Genomic DNA, 25,015 nt, shown 5'->3' with positions numbered 1-25,015 from the left:
ACAATATACAGGTCCGATGGGCAGATTGGGGCAGATGCTATGCAAAACTATTTTAAACCGATGACTTTTAAACAGATAAAGCGCAGTTATTGCTGTTTCGTATGTTGTAGCATGTATTTAAGAGCTTTACACTTTTGTAAATAGATTTCACAGTGTGGAATTTTTGGGGGGAATTAATGACGGGAGGGACTAAAAAAAACGGACGTGTAGTTTTTAAGAACTACAGACGCAATGGCGGAGGCGCTGATCACTGGAGCTGTTAATATAAACACAGCCGCTGATTCCGTGAGCGGTGCGATGGCGTATTTACAGCATAAGGTGACTTTAATTCATGCTTTATCAGCATCAGCAATGTTTTTCACTGATCATGTTGCACCTGTTTACACCCGTAAACGCTAGCACTGTTACCAGCCTCAGAGCTGTATCTAATAACACAAGGCATGCCGTTGTTTTAAATGAACTATCATAGTTATTATAATTCCTTTGAATGTTGTTTTACTTATCGCGACTGTTATTGGCCAGTACAGGTCTTTATTTCAGCCAACATCTGAAGATATATTTTGTATGTCATGTCTTACATTAAGATCACGTGACAGTGCAGTGACGTGTTACCCTACACACAATAACGCTCTCGAATATCAGATGTTAACATTGTGACAAGTTGGCATTGCACATAACAACAGGAAATAGTAAAATTCTTCTGAGCACTGCTCTTTTAAGTCATTTATCATTCGTTGATTATTGTCATTTTTCTGCCTTTCCCCCCTCTGTTGTGTGTAGAATATATTCTACAATACTTGTGGCATTTGTGTACCTCATATGTAAATAAGACTTTAACAATGAATGACCGATGCCAGCCAAAGACTAGGGACTTTGTGCCAACCTTTACATTTGTTTAAACATGCTAACAAAACTCATTGTTTTTATTTTTTGAAGAGTTTTTAGATATTTGAAGAAATGTCAGCTATTCCTAAAGAAGCAATCCAAAACAGGAAGAGAAAGGATTATTAAGTCATTATTAGACATAGGAGAAAAATAATAAAATTAACAATAAAGAGTGATTTCTAAATATTCACAAAATATACAATTAATAAAATTTAGTGTAAGAAATCGAAGCCACTAGGCTACACACTCAGGTATAGCTAATAGATGGCATTATGCAACTTTTTAAGCTGGTTGCACCAATCCACCGACCAGGGACCGGAATCAGCCGACTTTAATTATGCTCGACCTGGAACAATGACCGGCCAGCAGTGAAAAGACCAAATCAGTTACTAGGAAAATTATGGAATTCTTGGCTGTATATCCAGCAGTTCTACATAGTTGAGGACAGAGGCTTCAGAAATCTGATAAATTACCTCAGAACTAAATATACAATACAGAGAAGGCGGTACTTTTCAGGTGTGTTTGATTAAGGAGACATGGAGAACATGCAGTGTTGGGGGGCCTCCAGGAATGTGATTGGGAACCCCTGTACTACAGTATCAACTCTACTTAGTGTCGCTGGCAACCCGTCAAGTGTCTTTAATCTTTATTTCAACACAAGGACAAAATAATAATCAGAGATGCATGCTTGCTTTTGGAAAGCATAAAATCCCCCATGTAAAGATATCCTGTCAATTTTATAAACTTTTGTCAACCCAGCCAGTGTAATCGCAATGAAAGCATCCACCTGCAATATCATGTATATAACAACTGCAAAGCGTGCCCCGTGCCAGTGAAATTCGCTGCAGTGCAGCGGCAGCATGGTTGAACACTTAGTGATCAACTTGTTTGGGTTTTGATATACTAGTATTGCTCTCCTCCTTTCAGGTTAATGCTTTCTGAATCTGCGTTAATGCTTGAATCAGCAAGATGGACTTTTTAGTTGTGACTGTCTCTCTTTGTAATATGTTGGCAGAAGTCAGACTTTGATGTGATTCCTCCACTAAATCTGGGTGATCTGGACATCACCACGGATGAGTTCATCCTGGATGAGGTTGACAGTGAGTTCAGTGTTTTTGTTTTTCATCACTTAAGTAGGGGAAATGCAGGTAATTTATTTCATCAATATATTCCTTGTTATTTGTCCTTTTTAGTTCACATTCAAGCTAATCTGGAGGATGATCTGGTGAAAGAGGCACTCAAGACGGTGAGATGAATGTTCAGCTGCTGATGTGTGTGTGATCATCATTACATGTTAAATGTTTTGTTTTTTTGTGGAACAGGGTGTAGATTTGCGGCAGTACTCCAAGCAGGTAGAGACAGAGCTGCAGCGAATTGAACAAGCATCAATCAAAGACTGTATCCATTTTGCTGTTTTTAATGGCTTAATAGCAGAATCACACAAAAACATGTTCAGGTTGTATTTTACCCCAAAATCAAAACTTTGAGATTCACTCTCAATAATTTTTTCATATATATATATTATATATATATTTATATATATACACATTTCTCTTAATGTTTTTATTGATACTCTGATATCAATGAACATGGAGCATGGTTTATCGTTCAATAATTGAGACTTATTTAAAATTGTCATGGATATTGATAAAGAACCCTTGACAGTAGCACTGTTGTAGATATCAAAGAGAGTCAGAATATTGCCTCTTTACACAACCAGATTACAGCCTGTGACTCAATACTAGAGGTGAGTGTATTTAGTTAAAATTAAGACTTTGGTTTGCAAACTATGACCTGCAATTCCATATTGTGAAAAGATATTTTACCAGTCAAGAACCTAAACATCACCGATTTACTTCATTGCAGAAAATCAAACATGGAGGAAACTCTTATTCAAGTTTAAAATTTTATAATAGTACTAATACTATTAATACTAATAATACTATTTTATAGTAATACTAAACTATAATTAAGAAAAAAGCTGCATGGTTTACAGAGTAACTTTTGGAATTTATTAATTATTTATCACTTGTATTTATATTGTAATGTAGCATTGTGAGGCCAAAAAATTTTGCACACTTAAACACATGTATATCTTAAGAAATATCACAGTATGTGTTTTTTTTTTTTTTTTTTTTTTCTTTTCTTTTTTTTTCTTATAGTAAATTTTTGTGATAGTCTAACAAAATCATGACTTGCTAATACTATTTGATGACAGGTAATATTTCATAATTCAGGCAAAGGGACACTTGAATTCAAATAATCAGTTTACTGGTCAAAAATTTTGGTGGTTGATGTGTTGTGTTAAATTTGACATGAACAGAACTGCTCAAGCGCATCTGCTTTATTTTCTGTCTAGCGTATGGAGGGCATGTTGAGCAGTTTTCAGAGCGACCTGTCATCCATCAGCAGTGAGATTCAGACACTGCAGCAGCAGTCAGTCAGTATGAACATGAGGCTGAAGAACCGTCAGGCCGTCCGCAGTCAGCTCAGCCAGCTGGTTGACGAACTGGTTGTTCCCAGCACCATGATTTCGTAAGGACAAATATTGAGCGTGTTATTACAGGGAGATTTTGCTTTACTATCTTAAATCATAGATTGAAGAACTGTATGTGTGTTGCAGTGTGATTCTGGACAGTCCTGTAACAGAGCAGGAGTTTTTGGAGCAACTTCACGAGCTCAATAACAAGATCAATTTTGCTAAAGAGCTCAGCTTCAGAGAGACCCTCGCCTGCTCTGATATACAGGACATCGTAGATCGTCTCAAAATTAAAGTGAGAGCAAATCAAAGATTGACTTGTATAACACATTCTTGATACAACAGATGCATGCAAAATTAATTCAGTTTTCTGTTGCAGAATGTTACTCTTTTGATTCTGTTCACAGGCTGTCTCAAAGATCCGTGAGTTCATCCTACAGAAGATCTACTCATTCAGAAAGCCCATGACCAACTACCAGATCCCTCAGAACACACTACTCAAGTACAGGTACAAAATGCACTAAGCCCGTCGTGATAAATAAATGACTGTCTGATCGCGGTTATTTGATAATTGCGCTCTTTTTATATGGCACAAAAGGGAGTCATACATAGACCAAAAGAAATAGACAAGAACCAGTTAAGTTTCCATGCAATTTAATCAAAGTCATCTGAAGCCATTCCATAGCTTAATGTCAGGGACAGAAAAATATTTTAAATTAAAGTTCATGAAAGATTTTATAAAATGACTCTGCAACAAAGATTTTTTTCAAGAATTACTTTTGCTGCAGAATTATATACTCACTTAGTTTAATATTTTCTTTGTCATAGCTTATGATTATATATTTTTATTAATTTGTTGTTTTCTCTATAATGAATTAGTGTGTATTTAGTGTATAGTGTGTTTAACAAATAGGCTAAAAGAGTGACTGTCAGTTCATACTGTATATGTATATGTAAATGTATCATTCGCTGTATACAAATGATACATTTTATGGCCTTTTCTGTGTTTGGCCAGTTTGTTTTGATTGTTTCAGCTGTTTACTGAATTGAATTAATTACTTTAATATTTAAAGGTGTTAACTGTAATCTTGCACTGAAAAATGATAACTAACAAAGTATTAAATTCATAAAAAAAGCATGACAGAAGCCTTAAATAGGCAATTAATAGTCATTACCATAACAAGCACAAGGGTTATTCTCAGAAATTGTGTGTTCCAGTGGATTACTGATAATAGGATTAACAACATAGATTTAGCTCTGTCTACAAAGCCGATTCCAAAAAAGTTGGGACACTGTACAAATTGTGAATAAAAACAGAATGCAATGATGTGGAAGTTTCAAATTTCAAATTGGTCTGGCATTGTCATGTTGGAAAATGCAAGGTCTTCCCTGAAAGAGACGACATCTGGATGGGAGCATATGTTGTTCTAGAACTTGGATATACCTTTCAGCAGTGGTTCTCAACTCCAGTCCTCGGGACCCACTGCTCTGCACATTTTGTATGTCTCTCTTATCTGACACACTCAGTTCAGTTCATGCAGTCTCTCCTAACGAGCTGATGATCTAAATCAGGTGTGTTAAATAAGGGATACATACAAAATGTGCAGAGCAGTGGGTCCCGAGGACTGGAGTTGAGAAACACTGCCTTTCAGCATTGATGGTGCCTTTCCAGATGTGTAAGCTGCCCATGCCACACGCACTCATGCAACCCCATACCATCAGATATGCAGTCTTCTGAACTGAGCGCTGATAACAACTTGGGTTGTCCTTGTCCTCTTTAGTCCGGATGACATGGCTTCCCAGTTTTCCAAAAAGAACTTCAAATTTTGATTCATCTGAAGACAGAACAGTTTTCCACTTTGCCACAGTCCATTTTAAATGAGCCTTGGCCCAGAGAAAACGGCTGCACTTCTGGATCATGTTTAGATATGGCTTCTTTTTTGACCTATAGAGTTTTAGCCGGCAACGGCAAATAGCACGGTGGATTGTGTTCACCGACAATGTTTTCTGGAAGTATTCCTGAGCCCATGTTGTGATTTCCATTACAGTAGCATTCCTGTATGTGATGCAGTGCCGTCTTAGGGCCCGAAGATCACGGGCATCTAGTATGGTTTTCCAAAATGACATTTCAAAATGTCTCACTTTCAACATTTGATATGTTTTCTATATTCCATTGTGAATAAAATATAAGTTTATGAGGTTTGTAAATTATTGCATTCCTTTTTTATTCACAATTTGTACAGTGTCCCAACTTTTTTGGAATCGGGTTTGTAGTATAATGCAATATATATTTTAAAATAAAAGGCTGCCATTGCATTATCAGCCAGTTTGCACGTTCTCATTCATCATATTACATTTTAATTAATCTACACAGCGAAAACACAACTTTATATTTAGTTGGCCTCACGGGATAAATGTCTCAAGTAGATGAGGGAGACACATACAGTACCCGGTCACACTTGGTATTTTAATCCTTCTCTTTTGTCCACTTTCGACCACTTCTGTCCTGGTTTCTTCGAGGGGAGGGTCTATGTAGGGTAAATGTATGGGGTTTTTCCTGTCTTTAGATCTAATGGACAAAATAAGCTCACGCCATTTACATATGAACTTGCACAGACAACAGAAATACATACAGAGAGCAGCAGCTTTCTTTTCTGCTCTGTTAGCCCCAAGATGTTAGAAATCAGGAATGGTGATAGAACATTGGGCTTGGTACGTTTTTCGTCTTTAAACCAAACTTGGGTCTTCAGTCGACAGAGTTTAAGCCCATCTGGCTAGCATGCTTCCAATAATGTTTATGCTTTAGATCAGTAGGCAGAGACTAAGCATTTTTTTGTTTTGTTTGTTTGTTTTTTGTGTGTGTGTATGTAAGAACATATTCGACCACATGAATTACACTATGAAAGCAATCCGGTCAAATGCATTTTCAACTGCCTCTGGAAGTGGTCGAAAGTAGACAAACTCAAAATGTTTTAGACCCCGTTTACACCTTTATTTAGCATCATCCACTTGTGATCCGATTGACCAAAACAAAATCTTAAATTCTGTCATTAATTACTCACCCATGTCATTCCAAACCTATAAGACTTTTGTTCATTTTCAGTTCGTAAATGAAGATCTTTTTGATGAAATCTGAGAGCTTTCTGAGTGGTTTAGTCCAATTTTTTTGAAGAGACTCGATCGCTAAGTACGATAAACAGATTTAATTTAGGCTTTTACTCACATATAAATATTGATCAGCGAACATAAACAGAAGCTGAACCGAACTTGAATGATGTGCGAGAACAAATCTGTTGCGGAAACTCAAATGTGCTACATAACACACAAGAATGACCCTCTTTGGTTACACTGCACGTTTGAGCTTCTGCAGTTGCGTAGGCTGTCTATGGAGGGACCGAAAGCTCTCAGATTACTAAGTATGGATATGTTTCTGGTCATCTACAGATTTTTCTATCAGTTCCTGCTAGCCAATGAGAGAACAGTTGCAAAGGAGATCCGGGACGAGTATGTGGACACCATGAGCAAAATCTACTTCAGTTACTTCAAGTCATACAGCGGCAGACTGCTCAAAGTCCAGGTGATAGGCATGGAATTGCACTACAGTTCACAGTCTAAAAGAGCAAGAGCTTTCTAAAATCGCAAGCTTTGATCTGATTGGCCCATTTTACATAATTTCTGGGAGTCAGCACATACAGGTTTATAGCTCATGAGACAAAGTCAGGTGTCCCGGCAAGTTCCATTACAATGAGAATCACTTTTTTGAGAGATTTTAGAAGTTTTGATTGAGACACAAGACACAAGATTTCCTCCACATACACACATGTATAATCTACTTTTTTCTTATAGTTATGTCTGATTTAACATTTACTCACCACTAAAGCTTGTGTAAAAAAGCAAACTGTGGCTGCTCACTTAATGTATTGCTTAAACAATCGCTTCCTGTCTAACTGGGTGGTTTTTGGAGAGGGTACTCACTGCAGAGCCATGGGTAGAGTATAACCTCCAGCTCCCCCTCTCTTGACCTACTGTGAGCATGATGGATGGAGCTGCATCCTCCAACCGCACCCTAACCCTACCCATAATCCTCTCTCTCCACCCATTAAACAGGTTAAGCTCCACCATTGAGCTCCAGAGAGGTAGCTGGAGGTCATTTGGCTTTGCAGCAAGCATCACTTGGGTTTTTGGCCAAAATAAGCTTTATCTGCTCAGAAGTTTGACTACATGAGAGTGTGACATCACTAATCCACTCTAACGTTTAGTTTTGGTCCTGGATGCTCATTGGTTAATCAGGGTTCTAGTTAAGTGAAAATACATGACATAAACAGCTTTATTTATTTTAAAACCTTTATTCACATTCAGATTTTTATATTAATATAAATTAAAAGTTTAATATTAGTTTCGAAAATATAATTTCTTATGCATAAGGAATTATGGATATAATATAATTAATATATAGTTTATATAACATAAATATAATACATAATTACACAATTAGCTTGGGAATTTTGTCTATACAATTCTTTCACTGCTAAACTGCTTTAATTTGGAGCAAAAGATTCAGACTTCATTGCTTTATATATAACTGTCACTTTACTCACTGCTGATTGGTCAAGGTTTGGTTTGCAATATCTTACCCAGTATAAAATCTGCTCTGGAGCAGGTTATTTGTGTAGCGCAAGTCATCATGTCAAAGAACAGCACTAAAACCAATCCAGCACTAAAACCTATCAATCTTTAGCCTGAAAATACAGTTTTCTCAGTAGAAACTCAAATTTACCACTGAACCTGACTTCATGGAACAGGTCACAAAAGATCACTGCAGAGCACCCATACCTAAGCCATTTTTATCCTTATTTATAATAAATTTGCTGTTAAAAATATAATATAAATATTAGTGTTGGCACGATACTGGAATTTCCAACTTCGATACGATACCTTGAAAAATATAGATATTCGATATTCGATACCATTTCCAATACCATGGGGAAAACTGCTATATATACACCTCCTTACAGATAATTTATTATCTCTCTTTTTTTTTTTGATAAATTGGGTTCATTTTTAGTACACACAGCACAGGGAGACTTTATTTGAACTGTTGAGCTACATTTACAAAAAACAGTCATGTGGGTCTAACAGTATATTCAGGTAAGAAATACTACAGAAATGAAAAGTAATTAAATGTAAAATAACACTGTATCGTTTAAATTGTAAAAATTAAATACAGATTAATGCTTAAAGTTATAAAAGTTTTCTCTTTGTCTTTTGTTCTTTAATTAATATGACAGACGGGTTGCTATCACTTTAAGAGCTTATGCATGGATCCAATATATTGTTACACAACATGCATTTTCTCTCAACTATTATGTTCCATAAATTACTGTATTTACCTGAATACTCTGAAAGACAGGCTTTTTGACACAATTTTCTATGTATTTGACCGTTTAAGCTCAATAAGCGAAGATGGAGAATTTGGTACTCGCAAGCTGTTTGAGAGGCGGCTTTACGAGAGTGCTACTTATTTAGATCAATGGTGCGGGCACTTTTGATGTGAGCGCAAAACCTGTGGGAATGACTAAAATTAAGCGCAATACAAGCAACACTCAACCGGATTGAATGAGACAAGTGAATGAGTTGGGTGTGTCAGTTCACCGTTGGAGAGAAAAGAGAGTGAGAATGCGCAGCTGATATCGGTGTATAGTTACAGCAGAAACGTTGTATTGGATAGGGGTTTCAAATATTTCAGTATCGATACATATCAAAATATTGATATTTTTTAAAACACTAATAAATATAATGTATAAAAGCAAAGACACACTCAAGACTGTGCTATATTGTGTTTCGCACGATCCTAATCCCTATTGCTAAAATGTATTTCTCAATTTGTCTTGTTTTTGTTCTTTCTCTCTCTTCTTTTGCCAGTACGAAGACGTTGCAGACAAGGATGATCTGATGGGAGTAGAGGACACAGCCAAAAAAGATATCCTTTAAACTGATGTCTAATCATAATCACATAGAATTAGCATGCCAAATGACTCCAAGATGGATTGGAAATTCAAGTCAATAAACATTCTTGCTTTAGAGTTTGTTAGAGAATGGCATTTGATTTCTTTAACTACTTTGCAGGTTTTTTCTCCAAGCCTTCTCTCAAGAGTAGGAACACTATTTTTACTCTTGGCCAGAGGGGGGAAGTACTGAGCCCTGCAGAGTTGGAAGGGCCCATACTGATCCCACACGCCGCCCAGAGAGGAGACTCCAGAGTGAGACACAAGCGCTTTAGACCACATTGTAGTTAATGCTGCCAACACTTGATTTCAACAAACCTAACCCTAAGAATTGAACTTTAGCAAGCTTTGTCTGTGGTTTGGACATGAATAATACTTCAGATTGATGCACTATTACTTTTCTTAGCTATCTGGCATAAGATACAACAACAACAACTAAAAAAATTATTTGAAAAAAGAAATTGTGGCAATATCTGCAGCATTTATATTGTTTTGCAATGAAAACCCTCCAATAATCATGATGCACTTTTAAAAAATTTACTAAATTGTAAAAATGTTTGTGCATAATTACTGTTTTTGTTACATGTATTATTATAGCAGTATACGTTCTTACTTCTGTTCTCTCTCTTGTCAGTACCCGTATGAAACTCTCTTCCGCAGTCAGCACTATGCTTTGTTGGATAATGGCTGTCGAGAGTTCCTCTTCTTGTCTGACTTCTTCATGGTGGCGGGAAATTCTGCGTTGGATTTATTCAACAGCATTATGGGAAAAACGCTCAGCATGTTCCTGGTACAGTCAAACTCTCAGTATCTTTGAAGAAAAAAAAAAAAAAAAAAAAAAAAAAATATATATATATATATATATATATATATATATATATATATATATATATATATATATATATATATATATATATATATATATATTATTTATTTATTATTTTTTTCATGGTCTAAAAGTTTCATATTTCCAGTGTTTTGTAGTTTGTTAACAAAATCTACACTATGTATTATACTTGTTTTGAACAGTTTGTGGAAATTGAGCTTGTTTTTATTATTATTATTATTATTATTATTATTATTAGACATTCTCCCATTCCATTTGTTTTTTTGTTTGTTTGTTTTTTCTCTTTTCTCTATCTGTAGAAGAATCTGTCAACATACTTGTCAGACTGCTATGACAGTATTGCCGTGTTTCTCTGCATTCACATCATTCTGCGCTTCAGAGCCATCACGGCCAAGAGGAACATCCCTGCGCTTGACAAGTCAGTCCCTCTGTCATTGCAAACATACAGAATCACTAACACAGACCTGTAAAGAGGACAGTTGTCACTCCCTCTAGTAATGCAACATTCACAATCCAAACAGTGTTTAACAGGTCATTATCGTCATCCAATCTGTTTGCTAAATTCATGTTATTATGGGCTTAACACTGAAGGTGTGTAGGCACCTGTTGTATCCATTAGTGTTCTTATCATTGTTCTTCCTTCTTCTTTTTCTGCTCTTGAAGTCTGTGGCAGCCTATAGAACCATATGGTAAAAAGTTGTGAAATTTGGCACACAGATGTAGGAAATTCTGAACATTAACCACAGTAATTTTGGAGTCTCTAACTCAATCCCTCTAGTGCCACCAACAGTCAAATTTTTACAGGTTTATGATAATAAATTTTGAGCCACGAAACCCCGTTCACACTGCCAGCTACTTTGTATGTCGCTAGTCTCTGTACTATAAAGATGCTTGTTGGCGTTCCTAGTGCTGGCATTATTGGCAAACAGCACATCTGGCAATATCTTTAGAGAATGCATTCACAAATGATATATATTGCAAAACTAAGATATCATTCTAATTTGACTTGAAATTAGACTTAAAGAATTAAAACTAGCATTCTGCTGTTGGAGTGTTGTGATATAAACTACAGCAGTGCTCAGTGCATTAAAGGTGCTCTAAGTGATGTCACACGTTTTTAGGCCAAAACATTTTTTGTCACATACAGCAAACACCTCCTCACTATCCGCTAGCTGCCTTTCCCCTGAACACACTGTAAAAAAACGCGGTCTCTGTAGTCGCCAAAAGCTCAGAAAACGGCAATAAAAACAAACTGGTGCATCCTGGACCACAAAACATAATAAACATGCTCCAGCCAATAACCGACAAGAATGATTTTAAATGTGCGTTCATGACTGTTTCAGGAAGCACGGAGGGGAGGGAGAGGAGGAGGAGGAGGAGGGAGGGTCTAGCTAGCCTCTGTTTTGTTTGACAACACTTCGAACGTCAACAGGAAGTTACTCCACCCAGGATCACTTAGAGCACCTTTAAATCATTAACCAGATTAAGAATCAATCAATCAGTCAGTGAATTAAACTCTTGTACTGACAAAAATTGGTAAGACATCATTCGAATTTGACAAATAATCCATTTTCTTGTCCCTAATAATCAAAATTATGCAGGGGAAACTGTACTTTGAACTGCAGCAGTGCTAAACTTGTCACTGCATCGTATAATTAACAACACAAACTATCAATATATGAATCAAACTCACTAAGACTGCCAACAGTTTATTTTCCACCCATCATTGTATTATATCCATATGTGTGGTTACAGTCAAATCATATAAAACAGTAAAATAGCTCCTGAACTTTTTTTTGCTTGCACTTGAGACAGTCTTCACTCCCATTGGTTGTTGCTCGTGAAATTTGTGCTCATCTGCATTAGGTTAAACATTTCTGAACTTGTGGCGCGTGACTTGCATCACTTGACACGCTTACATTCTGTCACCAGAATCGACAGTCCTCCATTGAAAATGAATAGGATCATGCCAAAGAGTATGGCAAAATGAATGTGAGGCTATATCTCCACAATGCTTTAGCATATTCTGATCAAACTTGCCCTGCGTCTCAATCAGCTCCCTAGTTCCCTAGGTAGTGAATCAGAATATCATGAAAGTGAATGTGGCTGATTCCCTGATCAGTGCCGTGACTACTGAACTAGGTAGCTGATTGAGACACACGGTTGATGTGTGTTATGACAACCATGACCTAGGTTACCTACACAGTTTTGGTGCAGTGCCACAGAGTGGTCAGGAGATATTAAAAAATTTGGCTATTTTTGCTTATAACCCAAAAATGAAAATTCTGTCATTTATTACTCACCCTCATGCCGTTCCACACCTGTAAGACCTTTGTTAATCTTTGGAATGCAAATTTAGATATTTTTGTTGAAATCCGATGGCTCTGTGAGGCCTGCATGGGGAGCAATGACATTTCCTCTCTCAAGATCCATAAAGGTACTAAAAACATATTTAAATCAGTTCATGTGAGTACAGTGGTTAAATATTAATATTATAAAGCGACGAGAATATTTTTTTTTGTTTTGTTACGTCCCCTAGTGGCTTAGAGGTATGAGGGAGATGCACATAATAAAAATGTAAACAACCTATAATCTTGGTCTCTGGGAAGTACTGTGGGTGAGTGACACAAGGACAAACAAAGTAACAAAAAGTGGTTCGCTTTATTTACAAAGGAATATAAGTTTACACAAATGGAAACACCAACCAAAAATAAATCCCTATTTACAGCTATTTGCAAAACAAAGAAATTATAATAAATTGAAACAAGCCACGGAGAAAAAGAAAATGAGCGGCGCTAAACAAACGAAAAGAACAAAACCAAAACGATCACTAACTAATCCCCCGCCCACTAAACTAACTAAAAACAAAAACAGGAAATAAAGAAATCTTCGGCGTTCATGCCATAACTAAAACTTCACTAACTATTAAACAAAAACTTACACAAGGTTGCACCCGCTCCTTCCCTGATGTGTCTATACAGAATCACTCCTGCGTGTTTGTAAGATGTAAGTCACGTGACATGCTTTCCTTCTCTTGATCTCTGGGCTGATTAAGTTTTCAGATCAGATAAGACATTCTCTGTATCAAACACTCAAGAGGGCGAGCAAGCAAGCGAACCACCACTAAATCACAGCATTGAGCAACAAACACTCCAAAACTCCCTCCTTCCGTTCTCCACCGCTTCCTTTATCCTGTACCCGGTAATGATTGGATGTTGATTCATCATGATGGACAGATTATTTGACCAATCACTGTACCTGCAACAGAGAGACAGCGGAGAGCGGAAACACAAGAAACCAATAACAAAGGGGAGAAAAACAACCAATAACAAAAGGAGAGGAGGCAACAATCTGAACACATAACAGGTGCACCAAAAAAATAAAATAAATAATGACTTATATAGTGATGTTATATAGTGAAAATATTCTTGTCGCTTTATAATATTTAATAATATTTATAATATTGAACCACTGTACTCACAAGAACTGATTTAAATATGTTTTTAGTACATTAATGGATCTTGAAAGAAGAAATGTCATTGCTGGCTGAGGCCTCACTAAACCATCAACAAAAATATCTTAATTTGCATATTAACGAAGGTCTTACAGGTGTGGAACGGCATGAGGGTGAGTAATAAATTACATTATTTTGGGTGAACTAACCCTTTAAGAACGGTTTGACTAAGAATCACAACACACCAAAAATTGGTCTCTTTAGATTTGGTATTAGACTGGGTAAATCCAGCCTGATCTGCAGGTGATTTGATTTCGCCCGGCAGCTCAGTCTGGAAACCCGTACATTCATTTCTACTGCTTCTGTTACACTTTTGCGGGAACCAATCACAGACTGGCTTATCCACCTTGCTCGCTATTGGCGGGTATAACACGATGACGTCTACCCGTCTCTCGCACGACCTTCAATCCAATTCCTTTTAACCTCTCGACGATGCTGAATGACGTCTTTAGTTTAGCAAACAAATTGCTCGAGTGGGTGTAAATACCACTCACTTTCATGTTTTTTTGCACAACCTGCAAAAATCACTCGATGCCATTGCTGCTTCTGCAAACCGCTGATCAATGCTACAAACTAATACAAATGAAACCTGTCTGGAGTTTTTGCGTCGCTCTGCAAAGTACGTCACCCGAATCGTTGATCTGATTGGTTGAAGGACTATCCAATTGCGTGAATAATGCTCGTTGATCACGCCTCTTGTGCAGTAGAAAATACATAGCATACTCCCCAGACCAATGTTAAATTTTAAATTGAGCTTGGTCTGGTGATAGCCAGACAAATTTGGTATAGCATGCTGAGGCAAATGATATCCAATTTTCCCATATCAGCAATTTTGGGGATCAGCCATTTTGAATTTTGTTGTAAAATGCTATATTTTAAAAATGCATTGGCTTATTGTTACGAAACTGGGTGTCATCGGCACCATACCCTGAAGGTACTCAAAAAGCTTCAGGGCTGTACCACCTTGTGGTCAAGAATTATAATTAAATTTTTTAAATATATAATATAATTTTGCCTATTGTAATGAAACTGGTCTTAATAGATTGCTTGGGTCATGCCAAGAACATAGGTGCCAGTTTTGTCATAGTCGGCCAAACTTCCTGTCCATTATTTAGATTTTCTTCGAAAACGTACTTTTTCTAACTTTTCATAGACCGTTGCTCTGGTTTACAAGAAAATTAAATCAGACCATCCTCAGACCTTGCCTACAAAAAAAAAAAAATCTTGGTATTCTTGTCAATTCATCAAACCATTCTAGATTAACATGAGAACAAATATGACGAGCAAGGCAAAAAGGACATGAGGTTATATCTATGCAACGCTTTAGCATAATTCTGACTAAATTTGGTGTGTTATGACAGCCATGACCTGAGGGTACCTGTACAGAATTGGCCCAGTGCCACATAGTGGTCAAGAGATATGATTTGTTTTTTTTGTTTTTTTTGCTTTGCTTATAACTTCTCAACAGTTTGACCAAAAATCATGAGACTGGTGCAAGCTATAAAGCAGCTCTGCAGAAAACAGTGGTGTCAGCATCTAGCTCAATTCAGTTCAAGTTTTTGTTCTCCAATAGTCCAAAAAATTAAGAGTCAGATTGTATTCACAAATTATTTATTTCAATAAACCAAATGTAAAAAAAATCATTAACTTTCGCACAAGATAATTATCTAATAATTATTTTAAAATATGTAAATAAATCAAAAGCAATAAGCAGAAATTAGCAGGTGTTTTGTGTGACACTTGTATGTTTTCTTTATAAATGGCTTTTGTTTTTGTATGTGTATTGTGCAGGTACTGGGAGGCTGTGCTAGAATTGTTGTGGCCGAGATTTGAGCTCATTTTGGAGATGAACATCCAGAGCATTCGAAACACTGACCCTCAGAAACTAGGTGTACTGGACACCAGACCACACTATGTAAGAAGCCTCATACATAAACACATGTTGAAATACCACACTCAAAAAAAAAAAAAAAATGGTTTCCAAAGGTTTTTTGGTAGTGCAAGCATTTCGTACGTTCGCAACTAGACCACTTCAATTATTGCTTTCTTCATCTTTCTCATGTTGTCTTTAGATTTGAAAATGAAACAACAATTGTTCCATTTTATTTATTTGTATTTTTATTTTCTACCATATATTTATTAAATGTCTTGATATATTAAACTGCATCTCACTAAACACTGTAAGAAAGTTATACTTTTTCCATGAATGGCTCCCTCAGGAAAACAGAAAAAAAAGTTATCTTCATACGTTCCACAATATTTTTCAGGAAAACTTTATGATTCAGCTGTATTCACTGAGTAGTGTACAATTGCCTCCTAAAAACGATGCTTAATTTTATAGAAAAAAATATATGAAAGATATGAATGCACATTTAAATATATGTGGCATAAATCATCTGTTTTTGCTTCTTGTTTGTGTAGATCACACGCCGGTATGCTGAATTCTCCTCTGCTATTGTCAGCATAAATCAAACCTTTCCCAACGAGAGGACCAACACACTACTCGGACAGCTGCAGGTGAGCAGAACAGAAACCCCTCTTTCCTGAAACGTGAAAAGTGGCTCATATTCAAATGTGACATAAATATGATTTCCAGATTGAGGTGGAGAATTTTGTGCTAAAAATGGCGGCTGAGTTTCCTTCTAGACGAGACCAGCTCATCTTCCTCATCAACAACTATGACATGATGCTTAGTGTGCTCATGGTGAGGTTAATCACATACCACACCACGGTCCATTTATTAACGGTTAGGACTCATTACCAGAATGCATCATGATATGTTTTGTGTGTGTTTGTGTGTGTGTGTGTTATAAAGGAGAGAGCAGCTGATGACAGTAAAGAGGTTGAGGGCTTTCAGCAGCTCCTACTGGCTAGAACACAGGTACATTCTGGGATACTAAGTACCGGTTCAGACTAGCAGCTATTTTGAAGTAGGATATTGCTTTCCTTATTATAATGTGAGTAACCATTTGTTTTGATGTGTAATTTTATAGGAGTTTATAGAGGAGATTCTTTCATCTCCATTTGGAGGGATGATTGCATTTGTGAAGGAGAGCGAGGCACTAATAGAGAAAGGGCAACTTGAAAAACTCAAAAATGATGAAGGTCAGTGCTGGAGCTGCCTTGTTTTCACTGTTAAGGTTTAAATCGCACTGCTTTATTTTTTTGATTCATTCATCACAAAAATTCCTTCATCATTTACTCACTCTTATGTCCAAACCTATGTCTTTCAGTCATCTTTGGAACACAACTGAAGATATTTTTTACATTCTCTCAAGTCCATGCCACACAATTTTTCAAGCTTAAAAAAGTACATAAATACGTGGTTTAATCCAAGTGTACTGAACAGACATGATCTTTTTATATGACAAACAGATTTAATTTAGGCTTTTATTTGCATATGAACCTTGATTATTGCACATGCATAGATGATAGATGATTAAATATGATAAAAAAAGCTCACACTTGCTTGACAAACCAATGAGCGTTTGTTCTCAAGCATGTATGGATGAGCCATGTCTTTATGTACTTTTCAAAGCTTGTGGTTGTAATGCACGGATTGCTGTAACATTCCAATTAAAATAACATTCCAATTAATTGCAGGTGGATCACGGGTGGATGAGATAAATCATTAATAACTTAAAGCTTTAACAAAAAAAATACATAAGATCAACAGAAATTATTCTGATAAGAGTTTTTTTTTTCCAACATGATGGAAATAATAATGTTGAAAACGTAATTTTTTGTCAGGCACTAATTTGCAGACTCGTTTAGCTAGTTTTGGGGTCCACTTGTTTAAAGGATTAGTTGACTGTAAAATGAAAATTACCCCAAGCCTTACTCACACTTAAGCCATCCTAAGTGTCAGTTACACTTTTTTCGTAAGCTGAATACGGAAGGCATTGGACGTAGTGTAAGCTTTTTGAACTGTGAGAGGTGTTACAGTTTATTTGTAAGTTGAATACGGAAGGCGGTCTGGCGGAAGCTTGATATTTTACTTTATAACTTGTTAAATACGGATATTTTTCTTAAAAAAACGCATCACTTTATTAACCTTTATTAACCCCCCGGAGCTGTGTGGAGTACATTTATAATGGATGGATGCACTTTCTTGAGCTTCATACTTGTTGGTCCCGTTCACTGCCATTACAAAGCTTGGATGCCTCAGGATATTTATTAATATAACTCTGATTTTGTTTATCAGATAGAATAAAGTCATATACACCTAGGATGGCTCGAGGGGGAGTAAATCTTGGGGTAATTTACATTTTAAAGTGAACTAATCCTTTAAGCAGCAATGGAAGCAAAACAGATTGGAGAGAAATTTCCAAAAAGGAGAATTAAAAACTAAACTAAAGGGAGGAAAGAAAAATACTGTGTGGGAGCTTTTTAGTTAAATAGTTAACCAGGACCATGTGATATGAAACGGCTGTGAAATGCTGTAGCCCATATGACAATAAACTAATAAAGCCTATATCCAGCCTTTGCTTGGGCTGAACTTCTTGTGTGTGTGTTCAGAAAGTTGCGGTGATGGAAACAGTGACATTGCAATTTAAGTTTGAATGGAGAAAAGCCTCTGTTTAGGCTATTAAGGAAATGTAATTTTGACAAAGAACTTTTACTTTAAATACATTTTAATTTTAAAGCAGCCTACTTCAGTGTAATATGTTACCATATCATCCCCCTTAACTCTGAATATAAAAATAATTGTAATGTGATGATCAGGTGCGGATATCTAAATCAAAGTAAATCATAGGTTCAGCTGGGTGGCAGGTAAATGATTTATTTTTAATAGCAAATTCAGGTGACGTTAGAGCTGAGCTGCACATTTCTATTGTGTGGACTTTACATGGATGGACAAAAATTATGAGAGAATATTAGAAATATAATTATTTGTGTTCCAAAGATGAATAGAAGTATTATGGATTTGAAATGACATGAGGGTGAATATAAACGATGACAGAGTTTTCATTTTTGTGCAAACTATCCCTTTAAAAATTAATTTAACAATTTTTTCCATAGTTTGAAAATGTCTCAGGTTAGTACTAACCGTGGTTCCCTGAGAAGGGGTACTCTATCTTGATTGGAGGCTATGGGGACACCATCAGCGTATCTGGTGTCTGAAGCACGTGTGAAAACACTTCAATCGGATTGGTTGGCGACAGTCCGTGACATCATTAACGGAGCTCCCGAAAGCATAACGCATGCTATCAACTTTTTTTCTCTGAAGGAGACGTGCAAGCAGACTCAATAGCATGGCAACAAGACAGTCTCTCGTTCCTCTACTTTTTCATCTCCTTCCCTTAAACCATTATCTCTCACAAAAATAGAAGATCCCTTATCTTCTGTGTCTCTATAGAAGGGGAAGCCTGACCTCAATGGAAGCTTCCTCCCTCCCCAGTGGGCTACTTTAGCCCCAAAGGCAGAGCTCTATGGAAAAATGTCCAGGCTGTGACAGCCTTTCCTCACCTGACACAGCTTTTAGGAAACACCTGCCACAGAGCTAGATCCGTGGTACTGCGCAGTTTAGCAACTGTTTCAGGGGACAGTACCTGGCTCTTATCCAAGTCTCTTTAGCAGATCTGCAGCAGATCTTGCTGCATTGCCTTGGGACCTGGGTCATGTAGGCATACGCTTCTTAAAACGCTTGCTGGGATTTTCTGTGATCCTGTCTTCACCATGCGGTGATGAAACAAATGGCACCTAAAGACAAAAAAACTGATGACATGTGCTACGGGTCAGTTCTTACACTTCCGGGCGGTCGCTAATGATGTCACAGACTGTTGTCAAGCAATCAGATTGGAGTGTTTTCACACATGCTTCAGACACCGGATACACTGATGGAGTCTCCATAGCATCCATCCAAGATGCAGTGTAGAGTTTCCATTCGAAAGATCTAGAAAGATACTTTTTTTAAGCTAAGGTGTTTAATATCTGCATCACCATTATCCTTAAATCCAATTGCCCCCTTTTTTTCAATTGTTTTACATATATTTTGTCAAATAGAAATATTCCTTTACTCCTTAGTATAAATTATTGTTTTTCTTGTTTGACTGGTTGTAACTGGTGTAGGATTTCTGTTCAAATGTTTAGTGTTGTCATCCTAGTAGAGATTCTCATTGTCAGATAAATTACAAAGAATTATGTCATCACCTCATCACTAATTAAATCATCTCATTATTACGGTTCCAAAGTAGCTTCACCAACACTGTTCAAAACTAACACTACAAGTCAAATGTTTATTTTGTTGTTTTTGTTCTTGTGGTTTTGAAAGAAATTAATACTTTTCTTCAGCTAGGATGAATTAAATTAAATTAAATTAAATTAAAATTTAAATAAAAATATAAAAGTAAATACAAAGTAAATACATTATAATGTTACCAAAGATTCCTTTTTCAAATAAATGCTGTTCATCAGAAAAATTCTGAAAAAAAAACAAAAAAACATCCACACTTCTACAGTTTAATCAGCACAACCATTTCAACTAATACAAATAAGAATAAAGGTTTCTTAAAAACAGCATATTAGAATGATTTCTGAAGGATCATGTGACACTGAAGACTTGAGAAGACTGGCTGCTGAAAATTCAGCTTTACCATCACAAAAAAAGACATTTAAAATATATTAAAATAGCAAGCAATTATTTTAAATGATATTAAAGGCAAAATATGTAGAATTTTTAGATTAAAATATCAACAAAAAAAAAACAACATTAGAACAATGTTATATATTTTGTTACATTATCCCAAACATTTCCAACAATGTTTAAATCCAGAGAAATCAGAAATTTTAACCAGTGTAATGGACCGTGTCATTGCGTCACCTGTCAATGACTTCATATCCTCGTTACCCTTGATTTCCAGTTTTACTTATTGATCTAGATTACTGCATAGTGCAACGTCTCTCATACCAGCCACCGAGCAAACACACAGAGTAATGTTAAAACCTAACTCAACAACGCACTCAAATGTATTTAGTATGATTGTTTTAACCATGTGAAACAGCGCCGTGTTACCCCACATCTGCAAAGGAAAGAGCGGAAGTGGCAGACTGCAGCATAAGCATAAAAAAAGCTCTGCTGGACTCGGGACCAGTATGTCGCACAGGTATCTCTCATTAGCATTCGCTCCAGCTACCTTGTTCCGCTCCCATGGCTCTCGTCCTACCTTTCTTCAATAATAATTTAATACATTAGCTCATCCATGAACATGATTTCTGCCCGAGTCTGTCAGATACCCTTCCATCAGCTATGGAAGTGAAGACGACTACTCCCATGATTCCACGCTCATTCACGAAGTCATCAAACTACGCCTTTAATTTGAATAAATGACCTCTATTGGTGAAAATTACACATTGTGCCTTTTATTATTTTACCATTTTTTCCATCAAATAAAGGCAGCTTTAGTGAACAGACTTCTTTCAAAACATAAAAAAATCATCCTGTCCCCAAATGTATGAATCATATTACAATGTTTCCATCAAAGGATACTCCCAGAAACACCCACAAAGATCTGGGTGTCCACTGACCCACAAATCTGCATCTTTTTAAGAATCTGTCTGCCTATATCTGTTTGTCAGTTCGTATCACTCAGTTGGTGCGGGGTTTCTCCAGCACATGGAAGCAGTCTGTGGAGGCCCTGAGTCAGGATGTGATGCGTTCATTCACCAACTTTAAAAATGGAACCAGCATAATTCAGGTACAACCCCATGAGATGAGTCTCCTGACCATTTGTGTAACAATGAAGTTATTTATTTTATTTATTTACATGTGTTATGAATTCTTGTTTGGTTGTGTTCACTAGGGAGCATTGACCCAGCTCATCCAGTACTATCACGGTTTCCATAAGGTCCTCTCCCAGCCAACATTCCGCAGTCTGGCAGTGCGCTCTGAGCTCATAAACCTCCATCATCTGATGGTGGAAGTCAAGAAACACAAACCAAACTTTTGAACTCACACATAAGTCATCAGCACTTATTGGCCACAAGACTGTCAAGAATCATTTGCTTTAGTTGCAAAAAAAAAAAAAAAAACATTCTTTGGGAGTACCTACGAACATACACATTCATAAAACAAGTAAAATGTAAACTGTAAAAATTAAGACTAGAAAATCTGTATTGGATGGTGATTTGTCTTCTGTCACTGGCAGAAGTTTTTAACTTGTGAAAACAATAATGCTTACTTTTTTCCTAAACAGGTAAATACATCTTGTCCTAAAGATTTTCTGTAAAACAAGGCAGAGGTATTAAAAGTATGATATTTTGCAGTTTAAAGCTAAAACTAGAACATGATTTTAAAGGCTGATTTTCATAGATTGTGAATATAAACAGTCATCTAGTTTGAGCACTAATCTAATTATTTGCTCAGTCTGTTTTAAAGTTTGCTGATAATTTGATTTGTTTTTGTGCTTACTATTTAAATGCATTATTGGCCTGACAACAGATCTAAAAATGTCTTTTGGTTTTCTCTGAAAAGTTCATGTAGTCCTATGCACTATTATCATATTGGCAAACAAAGGCATTCAATGTCTCAGAATAAAAGATATTAGATCAAAAGACTCTGAAAATGTTCCCATCATTTTGTCAATCTGTTAAAATTAAGAAAAAAGGGACAAAGGGAATATTTTGTTGTGGGTATTTAAAACCATAATCATGACTAAATTTAGTTAACTTGGCTACATTGGACTGTAAAGGGGCATGAACTGCATTATTTTATTATTTTATAATCTTTCCTTGGGTGCACTTATAATGTTATTATGATTTTTACATAAAAAACGATCAATTTAACTGTGAGACTTGTGAGACAGTGTAACTACTGTGATTGGCTAACAACTTTGCATATGGAAATAGCTAAGTATTACATGTGGAATTCTCTAAGACTTGTAGCACGTTTTTACTATTACGGTTCCCAAGGTTTACTAATTGTGAAAAGTGTTGATTATAGCATTATATTTAGATCGTGGCAAGAAAGGTTGCAGTGATGAGCATGTAGCTGATCACATACAACGGGGTATCTGCGGGGCATTAAAAAGCATTAAAAATCATTAAATGGATTTTGCGAAAATTAAGGCCTTAAATGGCATTAAAAAGCATTACATTTTATTTCTAATTCTTTTAGATAGTTTTGAAGGAAAATAATACCAGTTTATATTGAATATAGACTTCATAATTAATCATTTTGATTTGCTGTCGCAAAATATGTACATTGGTGTGATACAGACACGGAACCAGTTTGGTAATTGCCGTAATGCTGTTTTGGACAGTGGCGGGCTGGGACCTGGAGACGGAAGGTTGAATCAGTGTTGCCAACTTTTCAGACCCCTTTTGTGATATATATTTTTTTTTTTCCAAGAAAGCGCATTATGACGAATATTCTTGTCAACCTGATCTAGCTTCTGAGACTCCAACATCTTAGGTCTTACAAATCAATACCGCACGAGCACGAGGTCTTGCTTTCCTGCCGCAGGTGTACCTGCGTTTGCTCTGTTCAGTGAGTTGCTGAGAGGAGCAGCGCATTCAGTTGAGGATGTCAGAGAACAAATAAAATAGATACTATTGCTTCTAACCTGAGTGATCATTTTACGTGTACATATAGCCAAAATCACAGTAAATGTCTTTATATTATGTGTATGGTGATTTTGCCAGACAACGTCACAATTATTAATCAGGATTTTAGCGCTGGTCAGGGCTCGACACTAATGCTTGTCAATTAGTCTGGGCTAAGTGTATTTTTTGAAGGGGTAAGTGAAAGAGAATTTTAAAGAACCTGATTAAAACGTCAATACCAAAAAACAAACAAACAAACAAACAAAAAAAAACGCAAAAATTACTGATTTTATTACATTTATTTTAAGTGGCGATTGTAGCGAAAATTAACTCAAAGGGGAAATATTAATAATTATTCATAACTCATTATGATTATTAATTATGATTAATTATGAATATGCAAATCCGTTAATCAGATTAACTGGACATAGCTACATTAAAATTAATATTACAATCAGTTAACCTGTTCGTCCAGTGAACGCTCAGTGTTGATTGTTTATTAATTCTACGAAATGTTAATTTCAAAGTTATGGAAAAATAATATTTCTTATTGTACTGTACTACTCAGAGCACGTAGTCCGGATCTATCACTTAAGAGGCAATTCATTAGCAGACGGAGTCAGAACCAAACATGTCTTGTGCACAATCTTTATTAACTAACTCACAAACACGTAACATAACATACACAAAGGGTCACACACACACATACACAAGTCAGAATGAGTATTGATAGAGTTGAACCGGAAGAGATGCTGTTACTAGAGCTACCTGAAATGTCAAAGGCAATCTGGAAAGGACTCATCAGTTTCTTTTAGCAATAGCCAAGGTAACTCTTACAAATCAATACTAAATCGCTGTTTAGCATTAAAATGTACGATACTTGCAAGATGCCTTTAGGCTGAGGAGAGTCGGATCTGCAGGTTGAGGATAACTCTTGAGGTTATAGTCTGAAGTTGTTGCCAGTCTGTTGGGTGATGAGCACATGGCTGGGTGTTGTAGGCCAGGGGCCTACCAGCCTTGCGGCCTGGCCTAGAGAGGCCGGCCGCAAGGAGACCTGTTCGGTCGTCCAGAAGCAAGGAAGAGGAGAGGGAGTGGCACTGTTCGCTGGTTTTTAACCTCTGGTCAAAGTCACACCTCTCAGTTGTTGACCGGACCAATGAAGATGTTGTAATTCTGGGTGGCAACACCCCTCCTGTCAGGGCTTTTACAACCCAGAAAGATTAACAAGCTGAGTTCTTGAACAGAACTATTAAAGATTCTTTTAATACTGATGTGTTGCACAGGTATGGATGTACCGCATACACAAGCATTTAAATCTTCCCGCTACGAATGTATAGACACTAAACATTGAAGTTACCGTGCAGGTCATAACATTTAACAATCATCAAACATGTAAATACAATGAGTACAATACAACATCAGTAATAATGGATACCATTTCCTGAGAAGGATTCATTTATAGCACAGTCTGTCTATACATTAATGCCATAGAGTCTGTGTTCTGTGTGGAAAATGCAGGGAAGATGCAGATTTTCTGTGTCTCTACTCTGCTTCCTCAGCGCAATAAACTTGTAACTGAAAACTTCCCGGGGGATGGGGACAGACTCCAGAGTGAGCTTAAAACTATTGGTTAACTAACCAATAATTGTGTCTGATTTGCCTCAGTCATTACAGCGATCCATAGTGGATAATAATAGGCTGTATAATGTAGTGACAATAACAAGGTTGCACTGTTGAGGCTC

General features: G+C 36.6%; 1 protein-coding gene across 2 annotated transcripts; it reads left to right on the top strand.

Annotated features, from left to right (window-relative positions):
- Nucleotides 1-111: 111 nt before the first annotated feature.
- vps52 (VPS52 subunit of GARP complex) lies at nucleotides 112-22,535 on the top strand. Of its 2 annotated transcripts, XM_067361698.1 has the most exons (20): nucleotides 116-318; nucleotides 1,901-1,985; nucleotides 2,079-2,131; nucleotides 2,208-2,283; nucleotides 2,565-2,632; nucleotides 3,245-3,420; nucleotides 3,509-3,659; nucleotides 3,772-3,872; nucleotides 6,809-6,941; nucleotides 9,287-9,344; nucleotides 9,491-9,624; nucleotides 10,004-10,159; nucleotides 10,516-10,634; nucleotides 15,522-15,645; nucleotides 16,152-16,247; nucleotides 16,327-16,434; nucleotides 16,546-16,611; nucleotides 16,724-16,835; nucleotides 21,309-21,427; nucleotides 21,533-22,533. In XM_067361698.1, exons 1-20 carry the CDS (start codon nucleotides 232-234, stop codon nucleotides 21,677-21,679), a joined length of 2,169 nt encoding a protein of 722 aa, XP_067217799.1. In that variant the 5' UTR covers nucleotides 116-231; the 3' UTR covers nucleotides 21,680-22,533. The 2 variants fall into 2 exon arrangements, with proteins under 2 accessions (XP_067217800.1, XP_067217799.1); XM_067361699.1 differs by lacking the exons at nucleotides 2,208-2,283; nucleotides 2,565-2,632 and having other exon boundaries at nucleotides 112-318; nucleotides 21,533-22,535.
- The last annotated feature ends 2,480 nt before the right edge of the window (nucleotides 22,536-25,015 follow it).

Source organism: Chanodichthys erythropterus, chromosome 15, assembly GCF_024489055.1.
Source record: "Chanodichthys erythropterus isolate Z2021 chromosome 15, ASM2448905v1, whole genome shotgun sequence".
NCBI classification, from domain to species: Eukaryota; Metazoa; Chordata; class Actinopteri; order Cypriniformes; family Xenocyprididae; genus Chanodichthys; species Chanodichthys erythropterus.
Note: the sequence above shows the minus strand (reverse complement) of the source record. Positions and strands in the feature narration are given on the sequence as shown.